This window comes from Drosophila ananassae, chromosome 3L (genome assembly GCF_017639315.1).
Source record: "Drosophila ananassae strain 14024-0371.13 chromosome 3L, ASM1763931v2, whole genome shotgun sequence".
Classification (NCBI taxonomy): Eukaryota; Metazoa; Arthropoda; class Insecta; order Diptera; family Drosophilidae; genus Drosophila; species Drosophila ananassae.
This window is the reverse complement of record NC_057929.1, coordinates 1,577,225-1,603,577: the sequence shown is the minus strand read 5'-3', so window position 1 is coordinate 1,603,577 and position 26,353 is coordinate 1,577,225. Positions and strand designations below refer to the sequence as shown.

Sequence of the window (26,353 nt, the reverse complement as noted above, 5' to 3'; positions counted from 1 at the left end):
AGCGTCTCAGTCGCAGTCGCAGTCGGAGTCGGAGTCAGCGGTGGAGCCAGCAGAGGCAGGAGCTCCAAGAAGGCAAAGATGAGCTCATTAGGCCAACTAATTTGCATATCAGGAACTCTGGAGAATTCTAAGCCACTGCAAAAGTTACGCCCCTCTCAGAAAAATGATCATTAGGGGCTTGGCTAAGACATTAATAAAATGAAATATTAGCATGGGGAATTTTGACAAAAAAAAATATAAATAAGAAATGTGATAATTAACAATTTCTTTTGAAAAATATTTATATAATTTTAAGAATAGATTTTTATTATATAATAGGGAGAATATAGGGAGTAGGTAGTGCAAAATCAGTTATTCCTTAGACTAAACTCTTTTTAAATCCATTTTTTACTTCGTTTTTACTTCTTAGAAAGAGTAATACATCTAGATTATAATATTTTTAAGTGCACTTAAAGGATAAATATCCTCACAAATCACCCTAGACACTTCAAGTCCGCTCTGTCTAAAAGCCAAAAGTCAAATGATCAAAACAGAAGCCAAACTATTTTTGGGCATTCACATGCATTGCACAATGAATTGCTTTTGTTGTGAATATTTTGATATATTTTTTGGGGGCTGCTCCAAATATCGGAGTGGACTGAAAAACCGTTTGGCTTGGCACTTGTCCCTCGACCCTATCATAGCCCCAAAATCGCATCGCACGCGAATCAAAATTCACCAAACATTCGATCCCCGAGTGGCGATCGGCGCTTTTGGCGGACGCTTTTCGCCTGCCAAGTGGGTGAGGCTTTGGCTTTGGCCACGTTTCTATCTATATACATATAGACTCTATGGACTATCTGGGTGGAAATTTCAATTTGAATTTCGGTTGCTAGTCGTGTCTAAGTTGAAGATATTGGCGGCAGATACGATACAGTTGACCCGATAGGAAACCGATGCCGCCATGGTCCGTGTCATGTAATACGTATCGATTGGGTAAACGATTTCGGCGAGGGCGAAATAATTTAATGTCAAAAAGCTGATTGGCAGTTGTGGGCCAGCAGGAAGCCCTTACTGGCCAACACGTACCAAAAGCATCCATCTTGGGGGAGTGAGTTGGTGCGGATATGCAAATTGAAAGGAAATATTATACAAACTATTTTAAGTTTGAGTTAAGGTAGATTTTTAAGTTTTAAGAGGGTATGGCATGGAAAAGCTATAGTAGATACTATTATCTTTACAATTCCCACTTTCACTAAACATCCTAATTACTACAACGTCCGAGGGTATTGGGTCATAGTATATCTTAACAGTTTTGCAAATTTAATTAACAACTTGGAAAGAAAGAAGCACTAATTTGTTTACAGTATATATTAAAAACACAGGCATTTCAAACAAAAAATATAAAAGAGCCAATACATTTTTAATAAACCAAAAAATAATAAGTTTAAATAATTAATTTGATTGGTAATCTATTTTTTTGTTAACCAGCTTGGCTTGCTCCAGCGGATAGTTGATTTATGAGGCACTTATCTGGTATCAATCATTTTTGTTTTTATCATAAACGATTTGTCCGAAGCTCTGTGGACTTATGTCCACTCATGTTTAACCAATTGAGTGAACAGCCGGCCATGTTTCGCCGTCCAATTAGACAGTATTGGCCTGGCCAACATATATCTGCATAACGACGAGCACTTGACGTGTTTTACGTCATGTTGGTGGTGCTGAGTGAGCCATTGACTTTTCATCTGAGTCCGCATCTGTATCTGCATCTGAGTCAGAGTCAGAGTCTGTATCTGAATCTGAGTCTGAGTCTATTGGTCAGCTGCTGGGGATTGCAGAAATCCTATTACACTGAAAAAAATAGGTCAAAGATCCAATACTTAAGTCATTTGAGAGACACCTGTATAGCTTCTGTTGGTGGACTTCAAGTTCCAAGTATTTTTAATAGTTTCTTTTATCTAAAATCTTTTTTCTCTGTACTGATTGGACCTGGTCTAAGTATTTTGTGTGGTCCACATTCACAGAAATCAAAACTCGCCTAGCAGGAAGTATTTGCATGCGCAGATCCCGAGACCGAGACCGGGACCGGGACCGGGGATTCGAAGCGCATTCGCAGAAAGCGAAAGTAATCATCCACCGCAGCCACTTGGGGGGATTATTGTTTAGCTCCCGGGCACGCATGGCTTCCAGGGACTGGAGGCAGGGGTAGGCAGGAGGCGTGGCACTGGAGGCATGGCATATTTATCACACAAATACAAATAACCATTATGCAATTTGGCATGTCTAAAACGAGCAATTTGCCGCAAATGCAATAACATTCAGTTGGCCAAGGAGGGCGGGGTGCAGTAGTCTACTGTATGTAAGTCGGTGGCAAGCTCGATAGTTTGTGTTTGGTGGTTTTGGGGGCAGGATGGTAGTGGAGCGCCCTGAAACGCAGAAATAACATACTGGCCTACATATACTAGTACACCCATAAAAAATTGGCGAAAAGAAATGAAAATACAAGAGTGATAGTGATGGTTTAACCCATTTGTTAGCAAATTGTTTTAACTTGTTATGGTTTATTTATGAAGTTGCCTTTTTTTGTTGGCAATTTTAATGGGCTCTCTGTTAGCCACTTTACACACAACAAAATACTTTTGTTATGGCTATAAAAACATATATAAAATATCAATAAAATATAATTGTTTTCTTGCTTCTTTGGGTTAAAAAGAAAAACCCCAGATACTGAACTGAAGCTGAAGTACGTCAGCAACATGCAACACATGCGACTTAACAGCACAGCAGCAACATGCAACAGTTGGTTGCAACATCTGGCGGAGCTAGCGTTATGTCAGGGGCATTATAGAATCCGCCAAAACCCAAAATCAAAATCGAATTCCCGTAATATCGTGTGATGCCTGGCCCGATTAGTGCCACCAATTGTTAAGTAATGGCCCGAAATGCGTTTTATTGCAAATCTACGTAGCTTTATGTTGAACGCGTAGTGTACGTGATTCGTGATTTGGTTTTTATTTTATTTTACTTTTTTGGGTACATCCATATACTGTGTTCCTGTAAAGTTACAAAGCTGACCCGATTAACTGACACCACCGGCGACAGTTACCAAAAAAATAAAAATAAAAACAAAAGCAGTGGTCGTTCAAGGTCGTTCGGTTGAGATGTCTTCCAATTTTTTGATACGAAAGGGCCTACAATTGGGATTAGCGTGACAACTTTGTGGACTCACTCACGTTCACTTTTGTGGAGAAGGCCGCTAAGTGATCCATTCAGTAATGATATATGTGCTACTTGGTCATTCACTCGGAATGATTTCCCCAAAAACTAACCAACCAGCCAGCCAGACAGACAGCCAGCCAGCTAGTCAGTCACTCGTCGTCTTGCGATTATGATTATGAAATTAATGTAATTTACCTTGTATTACACAAAGCATCAACGATCTGCACTGAAGAGTCAAAGTTCGATTGTCTGCGACATAGTAGGTAGGTATGTATTATCACTAACCATACAACATATAGACTTCTCATTTCATACAACGAAAATGGACGCAAAAATTTCTTGCGACAGGCCCCCGGAGGCCCCAGAGAGAATCTTACTCTCATTCTTACGCTCATAATCTCATTTAACTTTTTTGGTTGTTCAGTCGCAGAGAGGCGCATCATCAAGAAGGTTCTTCTGCGGTTTAACCGATCTTTATATGTATGCGTGCTCACACATTCACACACACGGTTTCATGTGTGCGTTGGATTTCGTTTTGAAACCAGCTAAAATTTTTGATTTTTGTAACTTTACAGGCATGCTACCCTAAGAAAATTGGGATATACATACATTATACGCTAATGATGAAAAAATATGTTTTATATATTAATATTTCAACCTATATTTTATATTTGTTATGGAATACGATTAAGTGGTAGCTGTAAAATGTTTTTCATATGTATATATATGCATATGTCAACGAATGCATTAAAATTTATATATTAAGGTAGAAACAGGGTATATTTCAGTCGATTCCTTTTAAGTTGTTGTAGTTCTGCCAGCGGATGGTGTTCCATACCCTTCTGATAGATGATTTTTGTGGAGTGAGAATAAACAAAAACAGCTGATTTTTTGTTTCCGTGGGCATCAGTAGGGTATGCAAGAACCATCCGTTTAAAAATAACAACAGTAACAACAGTAAATACCTAATTTCGTAAATATATATGTGAAGCATTTTACTGCTGCCATCTAATCGTATTCCTAAATATGTATAAAAAGTATGATATATAAAAATATATAATATAAAATATAATAAAATTTTTTCACAGGTATATAATAATGATAACTCCCATTTTCTTAGGGTAGCATGCCTGTAAAGTTACAAAAATCAAAAATTTTAGCTGGTTTCAAAACGAAATCCAACGCACACATGAAACCGTGTGTGTGAATGTGTGAGCACGCATACATATAAAGATCGGTTAAACCGCAGAAGAACCTTCTTGATGATGCGCCTCTCTGCGACTGAACAACCAAAAAAGTTAAATGAGATTATGAGCGTAAGAATGAGAGTAAGATTCTCTCTGGGGCCTCCGGGGGCCTGTCGCAAGAAATTTTTGCGTCCATTTTCGTTGTATGAAATGAGAAGTCTATATGTTGTATGGTTAGTGGTATTATACAGCAACTGAAGCATGGTCCGGCACTGCGGCCACTCCACCACCTCCTCTGCCGCTTAACCCGCCGCCGGGTCTTGACCCCAACTAAACAGAAGCCGCCAGAGGAGTCAACAGCTTTTGCCCGCATTTATTAACATGGCCAACAGAGTCCACTGTTATGGCTATTGTTGTTTTTCGCATTACTATGTAGCAGTCAGCAATCACTGTTGTTGCTGCTGCTGCTGCTGCACCAACGTCACGTCTTTCGCAGTGCAGCGCAGTCGGGCCCAATCGCTGTTAGCCATGTTAGCCATGCTAGCCATGGTATAAAAACGGATGAGCCGCAGCCTGTGGTTATCAGTCACCACCTGACAGAGTTCGGTTTTTGTATTGCTCCGTGCCGAAGAAATCTGATAATCATCTCAGCCATGTCCGCCCTGAAAGCCTTCGTAAGTGCGGAAAGGATATCGGTGTTCAATGTGTTTTTGAGATTGGTTTCGGAATAACCATTAAAATCCCTCGAAAGTGAATCTTGTGTTTTAAAAAAGAATACAGAAAACATTATTTACTTTTTCAAAAATCTTAGAAAAACAAACAATACAATCGTTTTGGATATTCAACAACTTTACAAATCATCAGAGGCCTTTATCTTATGTTTTTATAAAAATTATATAAAATATTGTTTTTAAGTTTGTTTAAATCAAAAAACTTTAAAGTTTAGACTATTATTTTCAAGAAAAAAGAATTGAGAGTCGAAATTTATGTTTCCTTTTCAAACAAAACGTTTTTGAAAAGAATCCTTCCTCTCCCAAAATGTTTAGAAAGTGTTTAAAGATTCTTAAGGCTCTTTTATTCAATTTTAAATATTTAAATAAACTTGAATCTATTAAAATTTGAATTAATAACTTAAATGTTTAAATTTAATAATTCTCTATCTTAAAACTCTTAAAACTATTTTGAAAATATGCCACATAACTGTTACTTTTTCAAAAACGTTGTATATGTTTCATAACACTACTCTGGAAACCGTGACTGTTCAGTTATTTAACTCACAACACATTGAAAATTAATTATATTTATTATGTTTTTTACTCAGTAATTTAAGAGATAATTTGGTAAATGGCTAAAACGCTTCCTTATCCCCATTTCAGATCTTTGTTGCCCTCTTCGCCGTGGCCTACTGCGCTCCCAGTCCCGGTTTCTTTGGCAAACAGTAAGTTCGAATAGTACTACCTGAAGTATTTGTAGCTCCGTTCGATTTGCACCTGAACCGATCCATAAATAACCCGACCGAATCGATAAAAATAGTCATTTCCCGCTTTTATGCTAACCTAACGAGCGATCGCATGGGTTTTTAAACGCTGCGATTGAGCGGCGGGCTTATAAAATATGTGTCCGATTGCGATCGAATTGAGCAATCAAAACGCTTGTACCACTTAACGTACCACCAGTCACCGGCTCACTGCCTTCCCCCGCAGTCTGAGCCGATGGATACCATTGAACTTAGCCGATCTTGGCTTGGCTTAGGAATTTTACAGGCTGCGATTGGCATTTAATTCATTGTAATGCGCGCATAATTGTGCGACTTAATTGCCAATTCCAATAGCTGCCAAGACGCTGGGTTCAAGCAACTGATTAGCTAATAAAATAAAAAGAAACAAACACGCCACGCCAGGCCACAAGAGGTGCCAATCTGACCGATTTCACTTTCTGTCCCCAACACAGCGAGCACCACACCATCCACGTTCCATACAAAGTGCACACCGTGCACCACCACCACGTGCAGAAGGTGCACGTTCCGGTGGTGAAGCATGTGCCAGTGCCAGTCTACAAGGAGGTGCACGTCCCCGTCCACCATGTCCATCACGAGGAGATTCCCGTCCCAGTCCACCACGTCCACCACGAAGAGGTCCCAGTGCATCATGTCTTCGATGATCATCATGATCACCACGGTTGGGGCTCCCACCACGGACACGGATGGCTGTAAGCTCTTTGGAAGAATGCTGTTTTTTATCCACCCACCACCACCAGCTCAGCAAGTCCAATTAAAGTCCAACTAAAGCCTGTAAATACTGTAAAATGCCTAAGTTAATGATTGTAAATAAAAACACAATATATTTCGACTGTAAACAGACTGTCTTTTTATATCTTTTTCTCATAAATAATGTAATAATTTCTCAATCTTTCTTACTAATTGGATGATTGAAATATTTCTCCAACCGTTTCAAATATGGAGCAATAACCCAATTATTAAAAATTTCGACTGGCAGGTGAACTGCCTGGGAATGTGATAGTTTCGATTGGATTATTGGCCCATTAGTTGAGCCCATTGCAAGGCACTCTGTAATTTGCAGTTGCACTTGACCTTGGCTCTGCAACCTGAAGGCGGCAATTAAGCCGAAGTTTTGCAAGAACGACTTTCACAAAGCACTCACTCACTCGACCAGCTCCGACTGAGGTCGACTGCCCTCTCCTGCCGGTTCCACTTCTCCCCCCCCCCCCAAAAGACTTAGATTCAGATTCAGATTCAGGGGCTAACCAGTCTGGTCACTCGGCTCCACTCCTTCCTCGAGTAATTCTAGAAGACAGGGGCGTGGCAGGGCACATTCTCTTTACATGACACCACCATAAGGTTCCTATTTTATTGTCACTTGATGTTGACAAGATAGTCCTTGAAAAAAATCCAGTTTTAATTAAAGGAAGTGGGAACAATTTCAAGGTCTCTGGAAATCCTGATTTTTGAAACACTTGAGAGGTTTCTTTTAAATATAAAAGTTACTTCTTATAATCCCTAAATATTTTATACTTTTTTAACAAAAAGATACCCCTAAAACCCACTATGTAATAATTAAAAATAAAATCCATAATTATTTGACCAACATTTGCATTTTATTCGGCGCCAACAACAAATAATTTCAAATTAATGTTCACTAATTGAGAACCTGGGGAGGAGAGGCGAAGCGTTAGAGGAAACTGCGGGTAGCCGCACGATGACCACCGTCATCCTAGTGGCAGTAGGGGAAGTTGGGGCACTGGTGCGGTGACACTCCAGCGGGATACAGACGCTCCGTCCATCCGGGCAGTGGGGGCGCGGCCACGGGAGCACCACCATGTCCGGCATTCACATCGCAGTACGGATAGTTGGGGCAGGTCTGGGGATTGACGCCAGCCGGATACTTATCCCCGCCAGCGGAGGGAGCCGGAGCCGCGTTCCAAGAGGGCTGGGGCTGCCACTGGGGCTGGGGCTGCTGCCACTGAGGTTGCGGCTGCCACTGGGGCTGCGGCTGTGGCTGCCACTGTGGTTGCGGTTGCTGCCACTGGGGCTGCGGGGCGCCCCACTGTGGCTGGGGGTTGTGCAGACGTGCATTATCACAGATGGGGAATCCGGGGCAGTCCTGGGGATTAACGCCAGCTGGGTACTGGGCAGCAGGTGGGTGCTGGGGCTTGGCCAGAGCCAGAGCCAAGCAGGAGGCGAATAACTGAGGGGAGGGAAGATATAATTTATTAATTAAATTAAATATTCATAAAAAGGGCACTCCCTTTGGAGAAAGGGAGGACTTTTTTTAGAAAAAATGACAGTATTTTAAAACTAATTAAATGATTTTAGAAATTTCAAGAAACTTTATAGAAAATTTAATTTAAATTTAAAAAAAATCCGATTTCTGATTTAAGGAGCTTTAAGTCCACTTACCAGCTTGAAGAACATGTTGTGGGTGAGTGGGTGGGTGTTGCTGGTTGCTGTTGGTAGGTTGGTAGGTTGGGGCGGTTAATGGTAATCCTTGGCCAAATTGGACTATGGAGTCTTAGCTCAAAACTTCCAATTGGGTTCCTGGTCAGCGCTGCACTGTTGCTGGCGAGCCGGCCATCAAGCTTTTATACCTGATGCTGGCTAGAACCGAGACTCTTGGCCAAGACTGAGTCTGAGTCTGAGTCGGAGTCTGAGTCTCTCGGGCCGGCCTGGCTCGGTTTCACTTTCATTGCTGTTGCAGCAGTTGCTGCTGGCTGCTGCTGGCTGCTTTACTTTGCTTTTTCTGCTCTGATCTGTATGGCTTTACTTTACATTTGCTTTTGGATTTTGCTTTTGTTATTATTGTTATTGTAGTTGACTGATCTCGCGCATATTTTACTTGATTGGCCCAACAGATTATTATGAGTCTTTGTTGCGGAGCGCGGACAAATAAATCGAACGGGGCCGACAAACCGACAGACAGAAAAATCTCTATATATATGTATATGGGTGTATATATGGGGGTAATATGCTTAAACACCCAACTATGCAAACACACACACGAGTGTGCACTTATATCGAGTTACCGACATGCCGTCATTAGCAATGAACTAAGCCCCCGACTTGCAATTCGGCCAAAAAATAAAATCGAAATCTCCTGCCCGGGTTTTGTATATTGTTTTTGTGCGCTTTTTGACATCGTTGTTGGCGCGTTGGCGTTTTAACAATTTTTACAAAAAAAAACGGGAGGGAGGGGATGTCAGTTCGTGAATCACTTTATTCAGAGGGCGGCAGAATGGATCGGATCGTGTAAGAGGCACACAGGTCGCCATCGGTATCGCCATCGCCTTGGCATGCCACCAGTGCCACATGTCGGCCCGGAAGGCAGTCGGAGTCATTGGAAACTGGTTTCGGTGCAGCGAACTTGCACTAGATCTCAATGCACAACATTCGAGCGGTGGCCCGAGGTTCACTTCTAAGTGCTAGGGCTGCACAATGTCACATAAGTATTACATATATCTTAAAGATAAGTCTTACAAAATATGTCCCTAAAGTAGTTCTTAAGAAGATTAAGATAGCTTTTTATATAATTTATTTAACAAATTTCATACAATTTCATTTATTATAGAACTAAATTAGTTCTTAAAAAGAGTAAGATAGCTTTTTACATAATTTATTTAACAATTTTCATACAATTTCATTTATTGTTAAAAACATTATTTAATCTCGTATGAAATTTTCTCACAAACAATTTATTTTGAATAATTTTTCAAAATTTCAATAATATTGAAGAGATTACAGAATGCCAATCCGAGTATTATATGAGAAATTCTGAAAAATAAAACAGAAAAATATTAGAATTTTGATTTAAAAATATTAAAAATATATACAAACCAAAAAAAGATCAAGAAATACATGTTAGTTGGACCTTATGGGTTAAGTAATCGATCATAGAGACCTCCCCCACACATTTTTTCAATATTATAGACAATTTTCCAGCCCTAAATGTTGATTTTCCGATTCAGTTCTATTTCCGATAACCCGTTATAGGTTGACGGCCGTTCAGATTAGTCCCACACACACCGACAATACTGTTATTTGCTCCACGCAGTGCCAGTGCGAAACTGAAACTTGACAACCGACACCCGGACCGCCTTACGCACCAATATGTGCGACTACTTCCTGGGCTGGCTGGTCGGGCTGGGGTTGGGGTTGGGAAATTCAATTACTTGGAAAAAAAAAGTGAAAATCGCACTGCCACACAAATTATGAGCTAATCAGGCAGCACCCAAAAGCGCCCCAGGTCGGCACACGACTCTGCAACACACACACAATGTAGATACAATCCATGTTGCACCTCACCTATCCATATGCATATATGAACATGTTATGTTTTGGGGGACAGACATGCCCAATTGTTGGCAACGGTGTAACAGATTTAGTTTAATTCTTATAATTTGTGTTTGCCGCCAGCCATTGGCAGGAATTTGCGCGGGCGCGGCACCGTCCAATCTACCCAGTCCACGACTTCCCCCTCTCAGCCGCTTAACGATTTCTTTTATAGTGAGAAAAACTGGAAAAATTCATATCTGTAAGCCAGCTATCATAACACAATTAAATGGAACAAGGTAGGGGTGAAATAATATCTCAAGAATACTGATTTTTCTAGCAGGGAGATGTTTTCTGGAAAAGTTATTGAAGTTGAAAAACGTTTTTGAAGAAGAACTTGATGATATTCTTATAGATAATATAGATATATGCTATAGAAGTTGCTTAAAACAATATAATGCTCTATGAAGATTGATTTTTGATGATTTCAGAAGAAAGTCTTCACTGAACTGAAGTTTTTGAAACTTTCATGGAAGCTCAAAAACACAGAACATGCTTTAAGAAAAAAATACTCTAAGAATATTGATTTTAGAACTCTATTTATTAAAAATTGTCCATTATTTTTAAGCTTCCACCAAATATCTTCCTATTGGAAACTAAAACATAGTATTTTATTCTGCAACTAATTTATTAATAGTCTTCCATTTCCCACAAGTGTTTTTCCAAATTCAGAGCAATTTCTGGTCATATCTAGGCATTTTTTCTTCGTGTAGGTGGGCACTGGTGGTGTTGGCCGGCTAATGCGTTATGTTACGTTTGCTGCACCACTGCTGCACCACCAACCAGGCAGCCAGGCCAGGCCAGGCCAGGCCAGCCCGGCCAGCCGATCGATCTCGTTAGCCTTGATCAATGGCCCGGAAAAACAGAATAAAGCAAAAATAAAAGCCAGCGAAATTGAAATTGTTGACCGTTCGCATAATGCAGTGCTCGTAGTCTGGAGCGGCACACACATGTGTGTGAGTGTGTTCTCGGGCTTGTAAGTGACTTGGAGTACTATCCACTGTAGCCCCTGGGCAAAGAGATATCGCCATCGTTGTCGGCCGTTGTTTGCCTTTTTTGTCACACATGCCGCAGAGCGTGCTTTAAATTATTATGCCATTAGTTGTCGCCTTATTTTGCCTAGATTTTAATTATCAATTTCCTTCTATGCTGACAGTTGCAAGGGGTGTGACGACGCCGCCACCACCGCCCACACCTCAAGGTGGCCTAGGTGGCTGACCCACCGCAGCAAGAAAGTTGACACGACACTTCGAAGCATTATCATATGGTATTCTATTGAAATCAGTACTTCGACAATGGTTTAAATTCATGATAGCCGATCATTCTTATTCGAATTTGCTTACCAACAAAATATTAAATATGTTAACTAATAAGCAAATAATCCAAGAATTTTGCTTGACTGGCGCCTAGACATTGTGGTGGTTGGGTATTTTATATTGGGTTAGAAGTGCCCTCAGGAGCTGGCGGCCACCTCAGCCATGCTGACGTCAGGTCCAGTCTCGGTTGTTTCGCTCTCAGTTACAGTCTCTTCTGTTACGACGGTGGCGTTACTAACAGCTTCACTCGATGGCACATCCTGTAGCAGGGCACGTCGTGCTGATGGTTCCTTATCTGAAAAAAGATTAAGGGAATTATATATACTTCTATAGCTAGAGGCTAGATATATATATATACGAAAAAACCCTTGTACTCTGCAAGCAACGTCTATAATTAGCATGCAAGAGCCAAGTGCATTAAATTTTCGATTTGCATATTAAATGACAGAATACGACAATTTAGAATGTCAGGTTGTGATTTGTATATCTATACTTGTATATATCTTTGTCATTCTAACCAGCTTTCTTATCGAAAATACACACCAGACTCATCATCAGATGATTCACTCTCGGAACTAACGTTCCGCTTGGTCGTCGCAGGCGTTGGTGCCTCCAGAGAAAGTCGGGGGGCGACGGGACGCTTCTTTCGTGCCGGATTAAGTACATTGCAGAAGGCACACCGGAACGTGGTGTACTCATACTCTTCCTTGTGCAGCATACCTGTTGAATGGGTCTTTGAATTAGCAATTCTTAGAGGAAAGTGGAGCTTCTACAAAAAGAATTCTGTAGCTTTGTTACCGTTGTGAGCGTGGCACGCCTTGCAGATCATGCCGAAGCGATTCTGTGGCGTATCGCCCACAATGAAGTCCACAATTCGATCGATAGCGCTGCGAGAACGCTCATCGACGATGGGGAAGGGTGAGCGGCGTCGGAGTTCCTGAACGGCGCGCATCTGCGGTGATGCTGACGTCAACGTCATCGACTGGGTGCTGGCGATGCTGCTGTTCAGGGTGGTGTTGTTGTTATTGTTGTTTCGGTAAACGCTGCTATAGGGAGTGACCGACCGCTGGCTCGGCTGCTGGCCGCCAGCGATGGTCGTGGAAAGTCGTGCCGCCGGCTGTGGCGTCCTTTGCTGTTCGACAGTAGTTCGGTTTAGTGCCTGATTGCTGGGATTGGTCAGACGGAGCTGTTTCTTGTCCCCGAAGCGCTCCAGGAGATTCACTGCCACCTGGACGAAAAGAAAACATGAGAGATAAGCATGAATTGCAGAAGCGGGAATAGTGACTAAGCCCACCTTGTAGGTCTCTTTGTCCATGACCTGTTCCAATATCTTGCGCTTGTCCTCCTTCAGCCGCGCCAGCTTATCGCCATTTTTGTTGAGCTTTCGTTGAAAGTACCACGTAAACAGACGCCTCAGAAATATGATTCTACAATCGGGCGAATGGGAATGGGAAGGTCAGGGACCTTGATATTTAAGGTGATCTGATAGCCAGTAGTACTCACACAATCGGAAAGAGGAGTAGCGGAACCAAGTACATGAAGCATTCCTGCAGTGTTGGCGGAAAGTAGAAGAAGTACCATAGTCCGAAGCCCACGATATAGGCGCCAATGGTGAAGCCAACAAAATTGGTGACGAAGCGCCGTTTCCGCTCCTCAGTGTTTATCATGTACTTCTCCAATGCCTGGATCTGCGTCTGCAGCCCCTCCAAGACCGCCTCCGTAGACTTTTCCTTCTAAAATTAGATATTCGTGGGCACAGCGCCATATTTTCGGGTCAGTATAAGGCAGAATGCAAGCGAATCCAATTGGCGACTCGGTGACGGATAATACGCACCCGGAACTTGGACAGCACGAATCCCATGGTGTAGGTAGAGAAATATAACTAAAAGCGAACCAACTCGAACATTTACTTGATTATTTTGCTATTTAAACCGCCTGCTATGAACTATTTGTTGTTTTTAGGGTTGTTGATGAAATATCAATATATCGATAGACATGGCAAAGATATTGCGCTTTTTACTGCTTTTTTTTAAGTGTTTCAGGGTTTGTGTATTGGATTAATGGTTCGTGACTTGGCACAAATATACTTTTAAACAATTTTAAAACTTAATTTATAGCTGTTTTTAGTTAAATCCCCTAAAATACACAATTTTGAATATTAAAAATCATCATTCTTTGGGCTTTTTATTATACTACAGTATTAACAATGTGGGAATACCATTTTCTTTGACATTTTAAAACCTATGAGGTTAAGTATTATTTTTTGTGAATTATTATTGCAAATGTGGCATATTTTCAACAGTAAAATATATAATATTACTAAAATATTCAAATTTGAAGAAGGCCTTGCCAGACTTTGAAAATATAGCTATCATTCTAGCTTTTATAGCTAGATCTAGCATTAGTGTGACCAAATAGAATATAACCAATAATACTTATATTATATTATACTCCACCATATTATATTATATTGTTTTGGTTTCAAATCGTGATATTCAATTGACGGTTGCCCGGCAAAGTGAAAAGTTGAAAGCCTCCCGCGGTTCCGCCGGCTCTTGGATCGGTCGTCTATATTCCGCGAGTGCGCGACTTGAGATAGTTCGTAAACAAACTGTGAGCGTTGGAAAGGAGATATGTTGGAGCCGCTGCAGGAGCAAGTGCAGCAGGAGGAGTCGCCGGCGCAGTCCCTGAACTGGCAGCTGGAGGACTATGCCTACTTCCGGAAGTGCGGGGAGATCACCGCCTCGCCGGACGTCCAGTGCTTCGGCTTCAATTGCGCCTTCTGCCCGTCCATTTGCCTCCAGTTCTCCGTGTTCATGGACCACATCCGCTCCCAGCACACCCAAGACGTGAGACGGCGCTACGAAGGCGCCCAGGAGAAGGGCGAGAAGTCCACCCAAACGGACCTGGTCATCATGGAGATGGACTATCCGGAAATGTATCCCATGGAAGCCGCCTTGAAGAAATCCAATTGGGAGACGGAAGCCATTGACATGGACATACAGCTGATGAGTCTCGTCCAGCCGACCCCCACTGCTGCCGCACTGCCGCCGGAAAGTCAAACAACAACGCCCGAAATAGACCTGGTGTATGTGGTAGAAAATCCGTTGCCACCCTCGCCGCCGCCCTCGGCGGACATATCGGGCGATGAGCTGACTGAGGGTTGCGGGTTGCGCCTGCAGGCCTCAGACCTGGATCCCTTCACCGTGCTGCACGACCACGAGGTGGTTATGACTCCGCCCACACCGCCCAACCACTCCGGTTCGATTTCGCCCGCCGCCCCCCCACCAATAGTGCTTCCGACTCCAATGCCGCGCTATGAGACACGACGCGTGGTAAGTTACTAATCACCTATGGGTGGTACAGTGAAATCTCAATAAAAAGAATATTTTATAATATTTTAATTTAAGTTGCTTAATAAGTTATACTATTTAATAAATTAAAAAAAAAAAAACAAATATTTTTTAAAAAATATTTTATTGTTTAGCGAGTAATTACTGTCTCGAGTTGCTTCCCCCTTTTTTTTCATGCGATTTTGTAATGCAAAATGGCTTTCCGTTTCTGTCAAGAGTGAGGAGGAGGGCGGTGGGGAGGGACATGTGGTAGGAGGGAGGCAGTTCCGGAGAAGGTTCCCCTGGTCACTTGACCTTCAAAATAACGGCGCAATGGCACACAACACTAAATATTGAGCAAAAAGTGTGTCGCGCATTTAGTCCGCTCTTGCGTTCTCTTTTGTTCTCCATCTCCTCCTCAGCTGTTTCTCAGCCCCCTTGAAAGTCCCGTTAACCCCACCTTTTATTTATTTTGGATTTTTGGATGGTTTGGTGACCAGGGAGGAGGAGGCGGACCAGTCTGTTTTGTCAGCCAGTCTGTCACTTTTCTTGCTATTTTTTTCCTATTTTTTTCGACGCAATTTTCAGCTTTTTCTTAAAGTTTTCACTTTTGTTTTGTTCCATTTTTTTTTGTTAAAAAATAAAAAAAGATTGTAGTCTTTTGTGTTCTTACATCCTATGTCTATAGGATCATCTTAATTTATGGGCCAACATCTCGGGGAGGCTGAAAAACACTCGAAAATTGGGACACAAACAGTACAGACAGTATTTTGGAATATCGGGCCAGACTACATATATATATGTATGTTTTCTTTGTTGTGGAGGCTTTTTAAAAATAAATGTCTATTAAATGGCAATTAAAATGATTATTTATGTCAGCGCAGATACAGAAATTGTGGCAGAATATCGTATGGCTTTGAAAAACATTACCGAATGAACTTGAAAAAAGCCATTTTCCAATTGTCCGATTGTCAGAAAGTCAAATTATTGGCACTGTAGACCCTCTCGACCACTTTGTGATAAATGGGCGTCAATAATTTAGGTGATAATCGACGGACTAAAACGTCAGACTTTAGATTAAGTCTGTACTAGTTAGCAATACTACGTAGAGAGACACTTCTGATGGCCAAAAATAGCTGCAATTGCTTTGACGTAAATTCCAATAAATAATCATTTCACACTCGAGCTAATTTTATAATAATTAAAGGAAAATATTCGAAATAGATGAGTGAGTAATGAACTGCAGTTGTTGTCAGAAAAGGTCAGATATTCGGGAAATGCCAGTCTATAGAAATAAAAGCAGAATTATTGATAAAATCATTCTATTTTTTTCTATTTTCTATTCCACCGTAGACACTTGCAATAGAAATTATTGGTAATTTGTTGTTAGTGGTTTTATTATCAGCTCGGGGCTAGCTTGTCGGCCGATGTTGGTTCTGTTCAGGGCTTTATCTCGACCCCAAAGAGGTAAACAAATAGGGGAAAATTATCTAAGCTTCGATTTGGTAAGCATTTGTAGGCGTTTCCACACAGTGGGTCAGGTGTTCTCAGCCCCAAGGGGGAAAAAGAAATTCATTTTCCAGTATTACTTCTATTCAAAAATAGTTAAATTATGATTTATATTCAAAAACCACTTGAAGCCATTTAAGAAATGGCAAAAAAAACGTATTTCCGATCAATCGATCGTTAAAATTGTCGTTCTGGCCCAGACAACCACTATATCACTTGCACCACCAATAGCACCACCACCACTCGCTCCACCATATCGGTGCGGTAATAAAATAATTTTCGATTTCTGGCGATGTTTGTCGATCGACCGGCTATTGGAAGTGGCTTAGAGATAAGAAGCCACTATAGAACTTAACTAAGGAGGTTTTAATGTTCATTTAAACACTTGTAATTGGAATTTTTAGAGCACCTGCCATAAAAACCCGCCCAGCTCATAAATCATTGTCCGCACAGCGAGAAATCGGCCAAATCGGAATACTATAATTATAGTTAGGGGGTGATTTTGTGGAATTTTTAAAAGGAAGTTCTTTGGAATGAGAATATTATATCACCAATTAGCTATTTGTTTTAGATCCAACTCCCCTCGTGATTAAATCAAAGAGTTTCAGGGGGAGTTTGTTTTAAAATCTTCTGGAAATTTTCGATTTATTTGAACGTTAATCATTTTCCCAGGCAATGCCTCACTTCTTATCGAGCACATCCCATGCCTATCAAATAATTAACAAGTTTAACCAAACATTTTGTCAGACGTCTGGAGAGGGGCTTATATGGAGCTTTCCACCCACAACTCGGTCTCCTCCGATCGATCAGCTGAGTCGCCTTTATAATCAGTCTAATTTAATTAATGCAGCCTTGTGACTGACACTCCACTGATGTTTATTTAAAGTTTTAGTTACGGTTTCTGGCTTAAGACTTCCACTCCGGGCGCATTCTGCTTTCCTTTATTTTTTGTCAGAAATTGATTGCATTTAATGCCCCCGCATTATCTTTGAATCTGGCTTACGTTTTGTTTGTCATTTATTTCCCGGTGGAGGTTCCTGTGGGCTCTATAAGGTTTCCCCCATTCGGTTTATATTTTTTTTTTGTCGTTTTCAGGGGCGTGGACGACGAGTTTTATGTTTGGGGCCATAAAACGGAAAGAAAAACCCTCCGCATGGGTTGCGTGAAAAATATTCTTCATAATTTATTAGCTCACGTTGGGCTTTATTACATTTGAGTCTCGTGTTTTTGTCGGATTTTGCATGTCGTCGTAGTAGTCGTTTTTTCCATTGTTCGTTGTCATATGGCTTGAAGGGGGGGATCATTTTTATATATCGTAGCATACAACTAAGAGCTGGAGCTGGAGCTGGGGCCTTCCTTCCATAAACCCATGGCCCCCTTTTTTCGATCAATTAAACCTCCAGGGCGAGTCGTCACTCAAAGTCCCCCCAAAATCCAAACAGTGTGAACCGAAAAAACTTGTAATCAACTATGGCCCTAGGTTGTACAAAGAACATACATGCCCTGACACCGTTTCAGGCCAAAAAGCCTTACAAGGGTATTAAACGGTGTATTAATGGGCTTTCCCCATGAATCTTTTATTTGCGAATCGCCTAACACCATTCGAGGGCTGAAAGGGCGCTCCACATACCAACCGATAATCAACCCGAAATGGTTACGAGGCCATGCGGAATGGAATGAAATGAAAGTGTATCTAAATAAGAATTTTCATTAATTAATCTGAAGCCCAGCAGCGCATCATCAAAGAGGCTTTTTTGATTGGCATGGCCCGCATGGCTGGCTGGGTGACAAATGCATTAAACAATTGCCTCTAGCTTTTAATTGAAACTGCTCGCTCACACCCGGAATGAGATGACTTTGATCCAAGCCGCATATTAATTTTTATAGAAAAAGGGATCATCCAACTATCCCAGCTACCAACTCCTCATTTATGGCTTCATTTCCATCAGATTTCCCCTAAAAACCCTCTCTCCAGTTCACAATTTCAAGACTCAGACAGTTCTAACGAGCTGCTAGCCCCTTCGATTGAACAATTCATAAATAAACATAAAGGGGGAGACCACACCACTCAACTAACTCAATAAGATTGGTCTGCGATCGGGTTTCAATATACATATATATCGTATATATCGGAAGACTGCCACTGCCACTGCCACAGCCGCTGCTGTTGTTGTTTATTGAATTTTTATGCAATTTTGTTAACTGGATCAATTATTTCAATTGCGTGTTCGGTAAACACTGCCAGGCAGCCAGTCAGCCAGCCAGCCGGAGCCGTGACGCAGGCAAGGCTCTTCCAGACGGAGACAGAGCTGGGGGGAGTGAGGGCACTACGGCGGACAGCCGCACCCCAGACCGCAATGTGCCTGGTTTTTTGGGTGGGTGTTTGTCCGGAGACACCAGACTAGTAGCTACCAGTGCCCAGCCTTTGTTTGTCCGACTGAACAAATTGCTGGGTCTTTTGTACTGCGCCCGATAAGGCACCAGAAGTGCCAGGCAGGAACACCATAAAGTGGTTGGTTTGGAAACAGGAATCTAGACTAGCTCTGGAGGACCTGCGAACTTGAAGAATAAATAGTATTAAGCCCACAAAGAACCAGGAAATGCTAAACTCAAACAGAATAGTTGGAAACTATTATGAAAAAGAAAACACCTGTACAACCAATATCCGATATGAGCTGGAATGCAGGCCAGAACTGGTGGCAGTGGTATGCAAGTTGCGATATAGAACTATTTCCTGTTGCCAGGCAGACAGCGTCAAGGATGTCAGTTGGGTCAGAGGCTAGGGAGTAGAGGGCCTGGCTTTAATGGGTTTACTCTGCTCACCTTTCCGATGGGCTATGGGTCTGGGGTGGATTGGTGGCTCACTGGTAGCCAGTCCTTGGGTCGAGTGGGTGTGACCCGCGTTGTAGCTCCACTCGCTCGAAATGAAAATGTTTTCGCCCTCTTTACCACCGAAGGGGCGAAACTTTCATTTCGACGTTTTGAAATTGCATTTTTAATTGGGGCCAAGGTTCGTGGGTTGTTTTCTTTTTTTTCTGCACTCCCTATTTTAACTTTTTTTTTGGCATTTTTCAGTTATTCAATTATCTTAGTAAAGTGACGCTGTTTGCGGATTGAATTGCGAAAGGTCAGGGTGCTACTTGATTGGTAAATAATGACTGTTTCCCCGATTAATCACACAAAGGCACTGGAGGGCACAGGTGTGCTCCAGTGGGAGTTGGAATTACAAACTCCCCACCATCTATCAGAACAATAGGTTCTCCTTATCCAGAATTCATGGACTTGTTGTTGATTCAGCCTGTCCAGCAGAGCAATTAATTAAACATTAAATACCAATCGCCAATAACCCTAATAGAACCTCCCTCTAGCTGACCTCCAACTGAAAGGCTATCGACTTTTTGTGGGTGGTTGTCCAGGTGGTAGCTCCTTTATTTCAATTGCCAATTATGGCCCACCGAAATACTTCAAAAAATTAATCAGAACTTGCTCGAAACACCAATCTCCCCAGGCACTCATTTCTTTTTATGAGAAAGCCTAGTTAACTAGCTAATACAGGTACTACCATTAGTTACAATTAGCCCCAACAGATGCCCCAATAAATATTCATTCCAAGAATAGTCAGTGTACTAGACTGTTCTTTGGGAAATGTTTTCGTTTTCGTCTCCAGGTGTATAGTGTAGATATGTAAACCAGGTGAAACCGGTTGATACTGCTTATCGTTCACGGATACTTTTGTGCAATGTTTGTCGGAATAAACATTTGCATGAAACACAAAAAAAAAAAAAACTAAATAGATTCTCTCTGGCGGGTTCTTAATTAGGGCATTGGAATTTTTTGAGGGGGAACCTTATCGGGAACATGTGTTTCTGTTTTTTTTTGGGGTAGGTCGGATTTTCTTTTCAATGAGAGTGTTTTTTGGCGAATAGTTTAGTATTTAGACATCAAGGCTTGAGATTTATAGATTACTTAACCCACATGCCCTTGAATTACTCATTGGAGGCCATCGTTATCCGAGAAGAGGAAGTACTCCACCATGTTATACGATATATTTGCATTTGTGACGCCGGCTTAATAGGAATCCCATTTGAATCCGACTCGTAAGCGAAAAAAATAACAAACGAGCAAACAAATAGATACACGAGGAATACGACTATTCCATTATAATATATAGAAAAATATATATGTATAGAAATGTCTGGCCGATAAGAACAATGACGACGACACAGAGGCCAATAGCCGATGATATTCTGATATTTGAGAATTGTATAGCCGAGTCGAGGGGACACTGGCATGCGGGAGCGGACTTTCCCTTTTTTGTTTACGACTTCTGCGGGAATATATAAATATACAACCAGATACACCAATATACCAGATACAGTATGGTATTCCGACGATAAACTCTCGGCAAGATCATGTGCCAGGGCACATGGCTTATCTCGAAGATACACCACCAACTCTGGGGGCAACTGTAACAAATTTATTTATTTATGCGAAATATATATTCTACTTTATGCAGGCATTGCAGCGTAAGCTTCGTCAAGCGAAAAACGAGAATCCACTGGAGATGGAGGAGCTGGAAGAGCTAGAGGAGCTGGCAGAGCTAGAGGAGGAGATGGAGGAGCAGCCGGAAAAGAATGTGCTGGAACTAACGCCACCAGCAACGCCCCCAACCCCAGCACCACCCACCTCGCCCACCAGCAGCATTGCCAGCAGCTTGGATTTCCAATCGGTGAGTAAACAAGATCACTGCCTCCAGGGTGTCGGAGTACTTATGTTTCTACACCTTCCAGAGAACACGTCGTGAGCTGGAGAGGAACAGGGAGTTTGTCAGCTCGCTGCTGAAGGAATACGAACGCATCGAAAGGCTCTGGAATCCCCGACATCCCGACTACAAGTACAATGCCAAGAGGAGTGCCTACGAAGAGCTGGCTGCCCCACTGGAGTCCATCTGCCACATGCGACTGACTGGAGCGGAGATCTTCGCGGTGCTCAAGGAACTCCGGGGCAGATACCGCCGGGAGCTGAGCAAACTGAACGCCCTGGGGGGGAAGTACAAGTCCAGACTGTGGTACTTCGACAAAATGCACTTCCTTAGAGGAGTGATTGAAAACAAAAGAGCCGAGAGGGAAGCTAAGGTGAGGTCTATTAACTAAACTAAAACATATATTAAATAACAAGAACCCTCAACAGATCACCAATGAATGCAATGAGAGCGAAAAGTCCTGCGAAACGGATGCCGACTCCTGCAGCAAGTCCGCCCTCTACCGAGAAGTCCTGAGCTTCCTCCTCGACGCTTTCAAGCGCATGGAGTGCCTGTGGAATCCCCAGCACTATGACTACTCCAGCTGTTGCAAGAAGGAGCTCTACCGGGACATATCCACCCAACTGCAGGAGGATCTCAACTACGAGCTAAGCGGCGAGGAGTGCTACAAGGAGATCCAGAAGCTGAGGACCCGCTACCGCAAGGAACTGCGGATGGTCATCAAGCACAAGGGCCTGTACTTGCCCAAGCTGTGGTGCTACGACGAGATGGAGTTCCTGCAGCCCATCCTGCAGGAGCAAATCTTTCACAAGATCAATAAGAAGGTTGGCGTGGTGGAGACCAATCAGAAGACCAAGTTCATCGATGCCAGCTCCATTCCGTTCGCCACCTCCGAGGATCAGCTGCAATTCGTGGAGATCTACCGCAACTACGCGGCTCTGTGGGATGTGGATCATCCCGACTACCGATCGAATGCCTATCGAAGTCAGGCCCTGGGCCAAATGCTGGAGGAGATCAACACCAGCTTCGCCTCGGGCTACACCCCGGAGCAGTTAGAAAAGACACTGTTCGACTTGCGGAAGGACTTCTCGGCACAAAAGCGTAAGATACTCACGGAAGCTAGTGACACAATCAGTATTCCCCTTCTGCACGCCAAGTTAGCAGAGTTCCTGGAGCCGAATATCGGACCCTTCCGCTGCGATGTGTGCTCCGAGCTGGTAAAGACCTGTGACCAGTACAAAGTGCACCGATCCGGGCACGATGGAACCCAGCCCTTCATCTGCACCTTGTGCGGAAAGGGCTTCCAAATGCCCTGCAACCTGACGGTGCACATACGCCGGCATCGAAGGGACTTCCCGTATGCCTGTGAGCAGTGCGACAAGCGCTTCGCCACCTCCACCGAGGTGGCCATCCACCTGCGCACCCACACCGGCGAACGGCCCTACATCTGCGACCTGTGCGGGAAATCCTTCAAGACCTGGTCCTTCTTCGACATCCACCGACGCCGGCACCTCAACCAGTCGACCTTCCACTGCCCCATCTGTGCCAAGGGCTTCTACGAGAAGAACCGCTTCACGGATCACATGAACAGTCACTGGGCGATACGCAAGCACCTGTGCACGGTGTGTGGGAAGGCGTTCACCACCTACGGCAACCTGAAGAAGCACACGGAACTGCACCTGGCGGTGAAGAAGTACAAATGCAGTGCGTGTGGCAAGAGATTCGCCCAATTCGCCAGTCTGCGATGGCACAAGAAGAAGGAGCACTCCGCCGAGACCGGTACGGAGGAGGAGGAGAAGTAGACCTCCGCCGGACACTCTACTCTATTTACACAGCAATCGTAGAGGTTTAAGTTTTTTCATCGCGTACTTAATGATATCAGTACTTGTAGCATATCGTCGATCTAGCACTAAGTAATCTATTTATTTAGAATTTAAGTGAAACTGATAGAGGGCCAGAGTGCCGTTTAAGGAATTCTTAAAGCAAAGAAAGTGAAACCAAAAATGTATTGTTTTAAACTCAATTTTGTTTGTACAATCTGGCCAAGTGCCGGTTGTAACCAGATTACGCTAGAATATTCCTCGCCGCCGAGTCGTAAATCTTCCATCCAATCATTATTCATTTATATATCCGCTGTTTGGCTAATTTCTCGAATGTTTATTGACTCCAATTCCCAGTCATCCCAGTCGATGAAAGTGCAAGTGAATCGTGAATCGCCCAACGCCCAGAGTTATTGCATTTTTATCAGCCCAGAATGCTCACCCTTCTCCTCAATTAGATTTCATTAAATTGTTGCAACAGAACGAGTACGAGTACGAGTACTGCTGAAAATGAAAATTAATTGCACCCAACGACTTGTGTGCTCACAGAACAATGTCTCGAGCTAAATGCATTGAACTGTAACGCAGTAATTATCCAAAGGCATTGGTAAATAAAATCGAAAGCTAATCAACTGTCGAGGGGGCGTCGGAGGAGCTCCACAAATTAAAAACAATATATCAACAAAGATAAATGGGGCTTGGCTCCGAAACGCGATTTATATAGTTCAAATATACGGCCATAAATATTTATTGTTTCGAGTAATAAGCTTTGGAAGTCGGCACGAGTTAGAAGTTTTTTTTATTTAATGTTTATGACTTTTAATGTGGCAATAAAAATTATTTAAAGTGAAATTGCACTACTCATGGAATACCTTTATTATTTATTTATTTATTTACCTATAAGTTTCGTAAGTTTTTCTTAGTTTTTGGCAAATCTTTCAGCTCCTTTTGGCTCTTGGGACGAATCAGCATCTGTACGGACTTCAAGGATCGGAAACTATACCAGGGCTCCCAGTAGATGCCCTGGACATTGTCCACCTCGTCTTTGAAGTATTTACCATTTAGATTGCTTAAAAATAAAGACAAATAAATTGTTAAATCAAATTAATAGAAAGAGTTCTTTTGGTAGTACTTTTTATGAAGAGTTAAGACCTTGATGTCATTGGGAACTACTTCTTTGATAAGAGCTCTGGTTATCATATCATTTTGATCAAAAATAATTGCAATAGAGAGTACTATTCTTAAGAAACTTAAATCGTTAATATTTTCTGATATTTCTTGGCTTAAAAAGTACTATAAAGTAATAAACTATAGTCCCCCTACCTTCTTGAACAAAAATCATACCACCACGCCCCGTGATGATACTCGGCACAGTTCATATGAGTAAACTCATCGTTGTCCCGGTCGAAGGTCGAGAACTTCATCTTGTCGTGGGTGCGCAGTGCATCACTGGCATTGCCCTGATAGTGACCCAGAAGCTTCAGCTCGTAGCCTTCCTCGGCACTGCCGATAAGGAAGTCATCGTAGTGGGCATAGCTCCACTCGCCGTTGAATCTCTTGAAGCTGATATACAGTTCGTGTGGCTGGGATTTGGTAATTTGATGCAGTTTCTCCAATCCGATGAAGAACTCCCCATTGAGCTTCCCAAATCCCTTACTGTAAGAGTCCCAGTTCCGGTAAAAGTTCACGGAACCATCAATTCGACGCTGAATGGCCATCCAACCGGCTCCGGCTGTGGTGAGGCCTTCACAGGGCACCAAAAAAGGCAGGAAGCCCGGGATGTGGAGCAGATGTATTCCGGATGATTTTCCGAAGGGGATACAGGTTGTGGTGGCCGCCTCCCAGTCCGCCAATAGGTCGTCCTTCTTCTCCCGGAACTTCTTTTCAAAATACACTGCTTTACTTCGGAAATGATTGATGAGAGCCGTGCTGGAAGTGTTTTGTTTCTTCAACTCCGTCACTAAGTGCTGTTTCCTCTTCAGCCTGGTTTCATAGATCTTCACTTTGGTCTCCAGCTCCTTGATCTTTTCGTCCTTCTCCTTGATGGCTGTAGTCTGGGAGGCGTTCTGGGCACTACAGGTCTGGGTGAGATTATCAAGCCTAACTTGAAGATCATCGCTGGTGGGGTTGACGGTTTGCAGCTTATTGATCTCGATGTCCTTGTCCTTGATGGTGGCCGCACTCTCCGCGATTCTCTCCATATACACGTCCAGGAGATCGTCCAAGTCTCCCTTGCTAATCCGAATTGTTTTATGCTGATCGATATGAACCTCAGCTAGCTTTTCCGGCGCGGCAGTCACTACTGGGACTAGTGTTGCATTTGTACCTATTAGCTCAGTTTTGTTTTTAGAGTCTTTCAGTGGATCCTTGCTTGATCCTGGCTTGAGTTTGGGGGGAACTTGTACGGAGAAGGCATATGCCAACAAAAATATGAATATTAGCACTTGGTGTTCCATTCCGATATGGATTATTCCGAAGGGAACTATCCGCAATCAAGTCCGAATTCAACTGAAATCGCCGGAGAATGCATTTTTCTAAGCTCAGCGAATCAGGAAATTAAAACTAAACATAATATGTAAGCAAAGATAAAAAATATCTGCCATGAACTTGCTCTTGAACTTGGGAAGTAGACGGTTTGTTTTATTCCCAGAATAAGTGTTTTCTAACTTTTAATTGATTAATTTTTTTGAATATAGAGTTCGCAGTAAATTGGATGAATATTGGAAAAGTCATTTGGCAAAGATCATTTGGCCATATTTTGAAGGGGACCTTTTTTAGAAATTTTCACAAAAAGTCTGAAAAATATTTTGTTTCTAGATTTTGATGCAGATTGGTGGGGAATCGATCCACGAGTCGTTTAAGGTTTTCCGCTCAAGAATCGGATGATTATCGGCAAAGATAAAGCCATCGCCGTGGGCCCCATAAGCCCGCCATGCATTTTTCGATATTTAGCAGGGGGTCCCCTAGAAATTTTCACAAAAAATCTGAAAAATATTTTGTTTCTAGATTTTGATGCAGATTGGAGGGGAATCGATCCACGAGTCGTTTAAGGTAATCCGCTCAAGAATCGGATGATTATCGGCAAAGATATAGCCATCGCTGTGGGCCCCATAGGCCCCCGCAAGCTTTTTACGTTTTTTGGAAGGGGGTCCCCCAGAAAAATTAACAAAAAATTTAAAAAGTATTTCGTTTCTAGATTTTGATGCAGATTGGTAGAGAATCGATCTACAAATGTTTTAAGGTATTCCGCTAAACAATCGGATGGATATTGGCAAAGATATAGTCGTCGCTGTGGGCCCATATTATCCCTCCCATTGATTTTTAAATTTTTTGATGGGGATCCTCCTTACTTGCATATTTTGTTGTAGATTGATTGTGATTTGA

General features: G+C 42.5%; 5 protein-coding genes across 8 annotated transcripts; 2 read left to right on the top strand and 3 right to left on the bottom strand.

The window, feature by feature from the left end:
- Window positions 1–4,936: 4,936 nt before the first annotated feature.
- On the top strand, window positions 4,937–6,743 carry LOC6495218 (histidine-rich glycoprotein). The gene is made up of 3 exons (XM_001958786.4): window positions 4,937–5,062; window positions 5,765–5,826; window positions 6,339–6,743. The coding sequence occupies exons 1-3, from the start codon at window positions 5,042–5,044 to the stop codon at window positions 6,598–6,600; spliced, it is 345 nt and encodes a 114-aa protein (XP_001958822.1). The 5' UTR covers window positions 4,937–5,041; the 3' UTR covers window positions 6,601–6,743.
- Window positions 6,744–7,480: 737 nt separating this feature from the next.
- Window positions 7,481–9,000, bottom strand: LOC6495425 (cuticle protein 1). The gene is made up of 2 exons (XM_001958785.4): window positions 8,305–9,000; window positions 7,481–8,092 (listed from the first exon to the last, which is right to left on the bottom strand). Exons 1-2 carry the CDS (start codon window positions 8,317–8,319, stop codon window positions 7,619–7,621), a joined length of 489 nt encoding a protein of 162 aa, XP_001958821.1. The 5' UTR covers window positions 8,320–9,000; the 3' UTR covers window positions 7,481–7,618.
- A 601-nt stretch (window positions 9,001–9,601) lies between these two features.
- Window positions 9,602–13,533, bottom strand: LOC6495424 (endoplasmic reticulum junction formation protein lunapark). 3 transcript variants are annotated; one of them, XR_006507296.1, is made up of 7 exons: window positions 13,381–13,533; window positions 13,050–13,279; window positions 12,841–12,973; window positions 12,345–12,774; window positions 12,090–12,266; window positions 11,574–11,841; window positions 9,602–9,672 (listed from the first exon to the last, which is right to left on the bottom strand). XR_006507296.1 is itself a non-coding variant. In XM_001958784.4 (6 exons), the coding sequence occupies exons 1-6, from the start codon at window positions 13,405–13,407 to the stop codon at window positions 11,684–11,686; spliced, it is 1,155 nt and encodes a 384-aa protein (XP_001958820.1). In that variant the 5' UTR covers window positions 13,408–13,533; the 3' UTR covers window positions 11,479–11,683. The 3 variants fall into 3 exon arrangements, 1 of the variants encoding a protein (XP_001958820.1); XR_004309878.2 differs by lacking the exon at window positions 9,602–9,672 and adding an exon at window positions 10,753–11,502; XM_001958784.4 differs by lacking the exon at window positions 9,602–9,672 and having other exon boundaries at window positions 11,479–11,841.
- Window positions 13,534–13,949: 416 nt separating this feature from the next.
- On the top strand, window positions 13,950–23,838 carry LOC6495219 (zinc finger protein 136). 2 transcript variants are annotated; one of them, XM_001958783.4, is made up of 4 exons: window positions 13,950–14,881; window positions 20,904–21,116; window positions 21,178–21,522; window positions 21,578–23,838. In XM_001958783.4, the coding sequence occupies exons 1-4, from the start codon at window positions 14,180–14,182 to the stop codon at window positions 22,949–22,951; spliced, it is 2,634 nt and encodes an 877-aa protein (XP_001958819.1). In that variant the 5' UTR covers window positions 13,950–14,179; the 3' UTR covers window positions 22,952–23,838. The 2 variants fall into 2 exon arrangements, with proteins under 2 accessions (XP_001958819.1, XP_044571673.1); XM_044715738.1 differs by lacking the exon at window positions 13,950–14,881 and adding an exon at window positions 19,408–20,855.
- LOC6495423 (fibrinogen-like protein 1) lies at window positions 23,839–25,491 on the bottom strand. Its single transcript, XM_001958782.3, has 2 exons — window positions 24,293–25,491; window positions 23,839–24,038 (listed from the first exon to the last, which is right to left on the bottom strand). The coding sequence occupies exons 1-2, from the start codon at window positions 25,423–25,425 to the stop codon at window positions 23,867–23,869; spliced, it is 1,305 nt and encodes a 434-aa protein (XP_001958818.1). The 5' UTR covers window positions 25,426–25,491; the 3' UTR covers window positions 23,839–23,866.
- Window positions 25,492–26,353: the final 862 nt, after the last annotated feature.

Coding starts and splice junctions, on each gene's coding strand:
- LOC6495219 (XM_001958783.4), top strand. CDS start 14,180: ATGTTGGAGCCGCTGCAGGAGCAAGTGCAGCAGGAGGAGTCGCCGGCG. Junction 21,117..21,177: donor GCAGCTTGGATTTCCAATCG/GTGAGTAAACAA, acceptor TACACCTTCCAG/AGAACACGTCGTGAGCTGGA. Junction 21,523..21,577: donor GAGCCGAGAGGGAAGCTAAG/GTGAGGTCTATT, acceptor AACCCTCAACAG/ATCACCAATGAATGCAATGA.
- LOC6495218 (XM_001958786.4), top strand. CDS start 5,042: ATGTCCGCCCTGAAAGCCTTC. Junction 5,063..5,764: donor TGTCCGCCCTGAAAGCCTTC/GTAAGTGCGGAA, acceptor TCCCCATTTCAG/ATCTTTGTTGCCCTCTTCGC. Junction 5,827..6,338: donor CCCGGTTTCTTTGGCAAACA/GTAAGTTCGAAT, acceptor TCCCCAACACAG/CGAGCACCACACCATCCACG.
- LOC6495423 (XM_001958782.3), bottom strand. CDS start 25,425: ATGGAACACCAAGTGCTAATATTCATATTTTTGTTGGCATATGCCTTC. Junction 24,039..24,292: donor TATGATTTTTGTTCAAGAAG/GTAGGGGGACTA, acceptor TTTATTTTTAAG/CAATCTAAATGGTAAATACT.
- LOC6495424 (XM_001958784.4), bottom strand. CDS start 13,407: ATGGGATTCGTGCTGTCCAAGTTCCGG. Junction 12,974..13,049: donor CTACTCCTCTTTCCGATTGT/GTGAGTACTACT, acceptor GCCCGATTGTAG/AATCATATTTCTGAGGCGTC. Junction 12,267..12,344: donor GGCGTGCCACGCTCACAACG/GTAACAAAGCTA, acceptor CCCATTCAACAG/GTATGCTGCACAAGGAAGAG.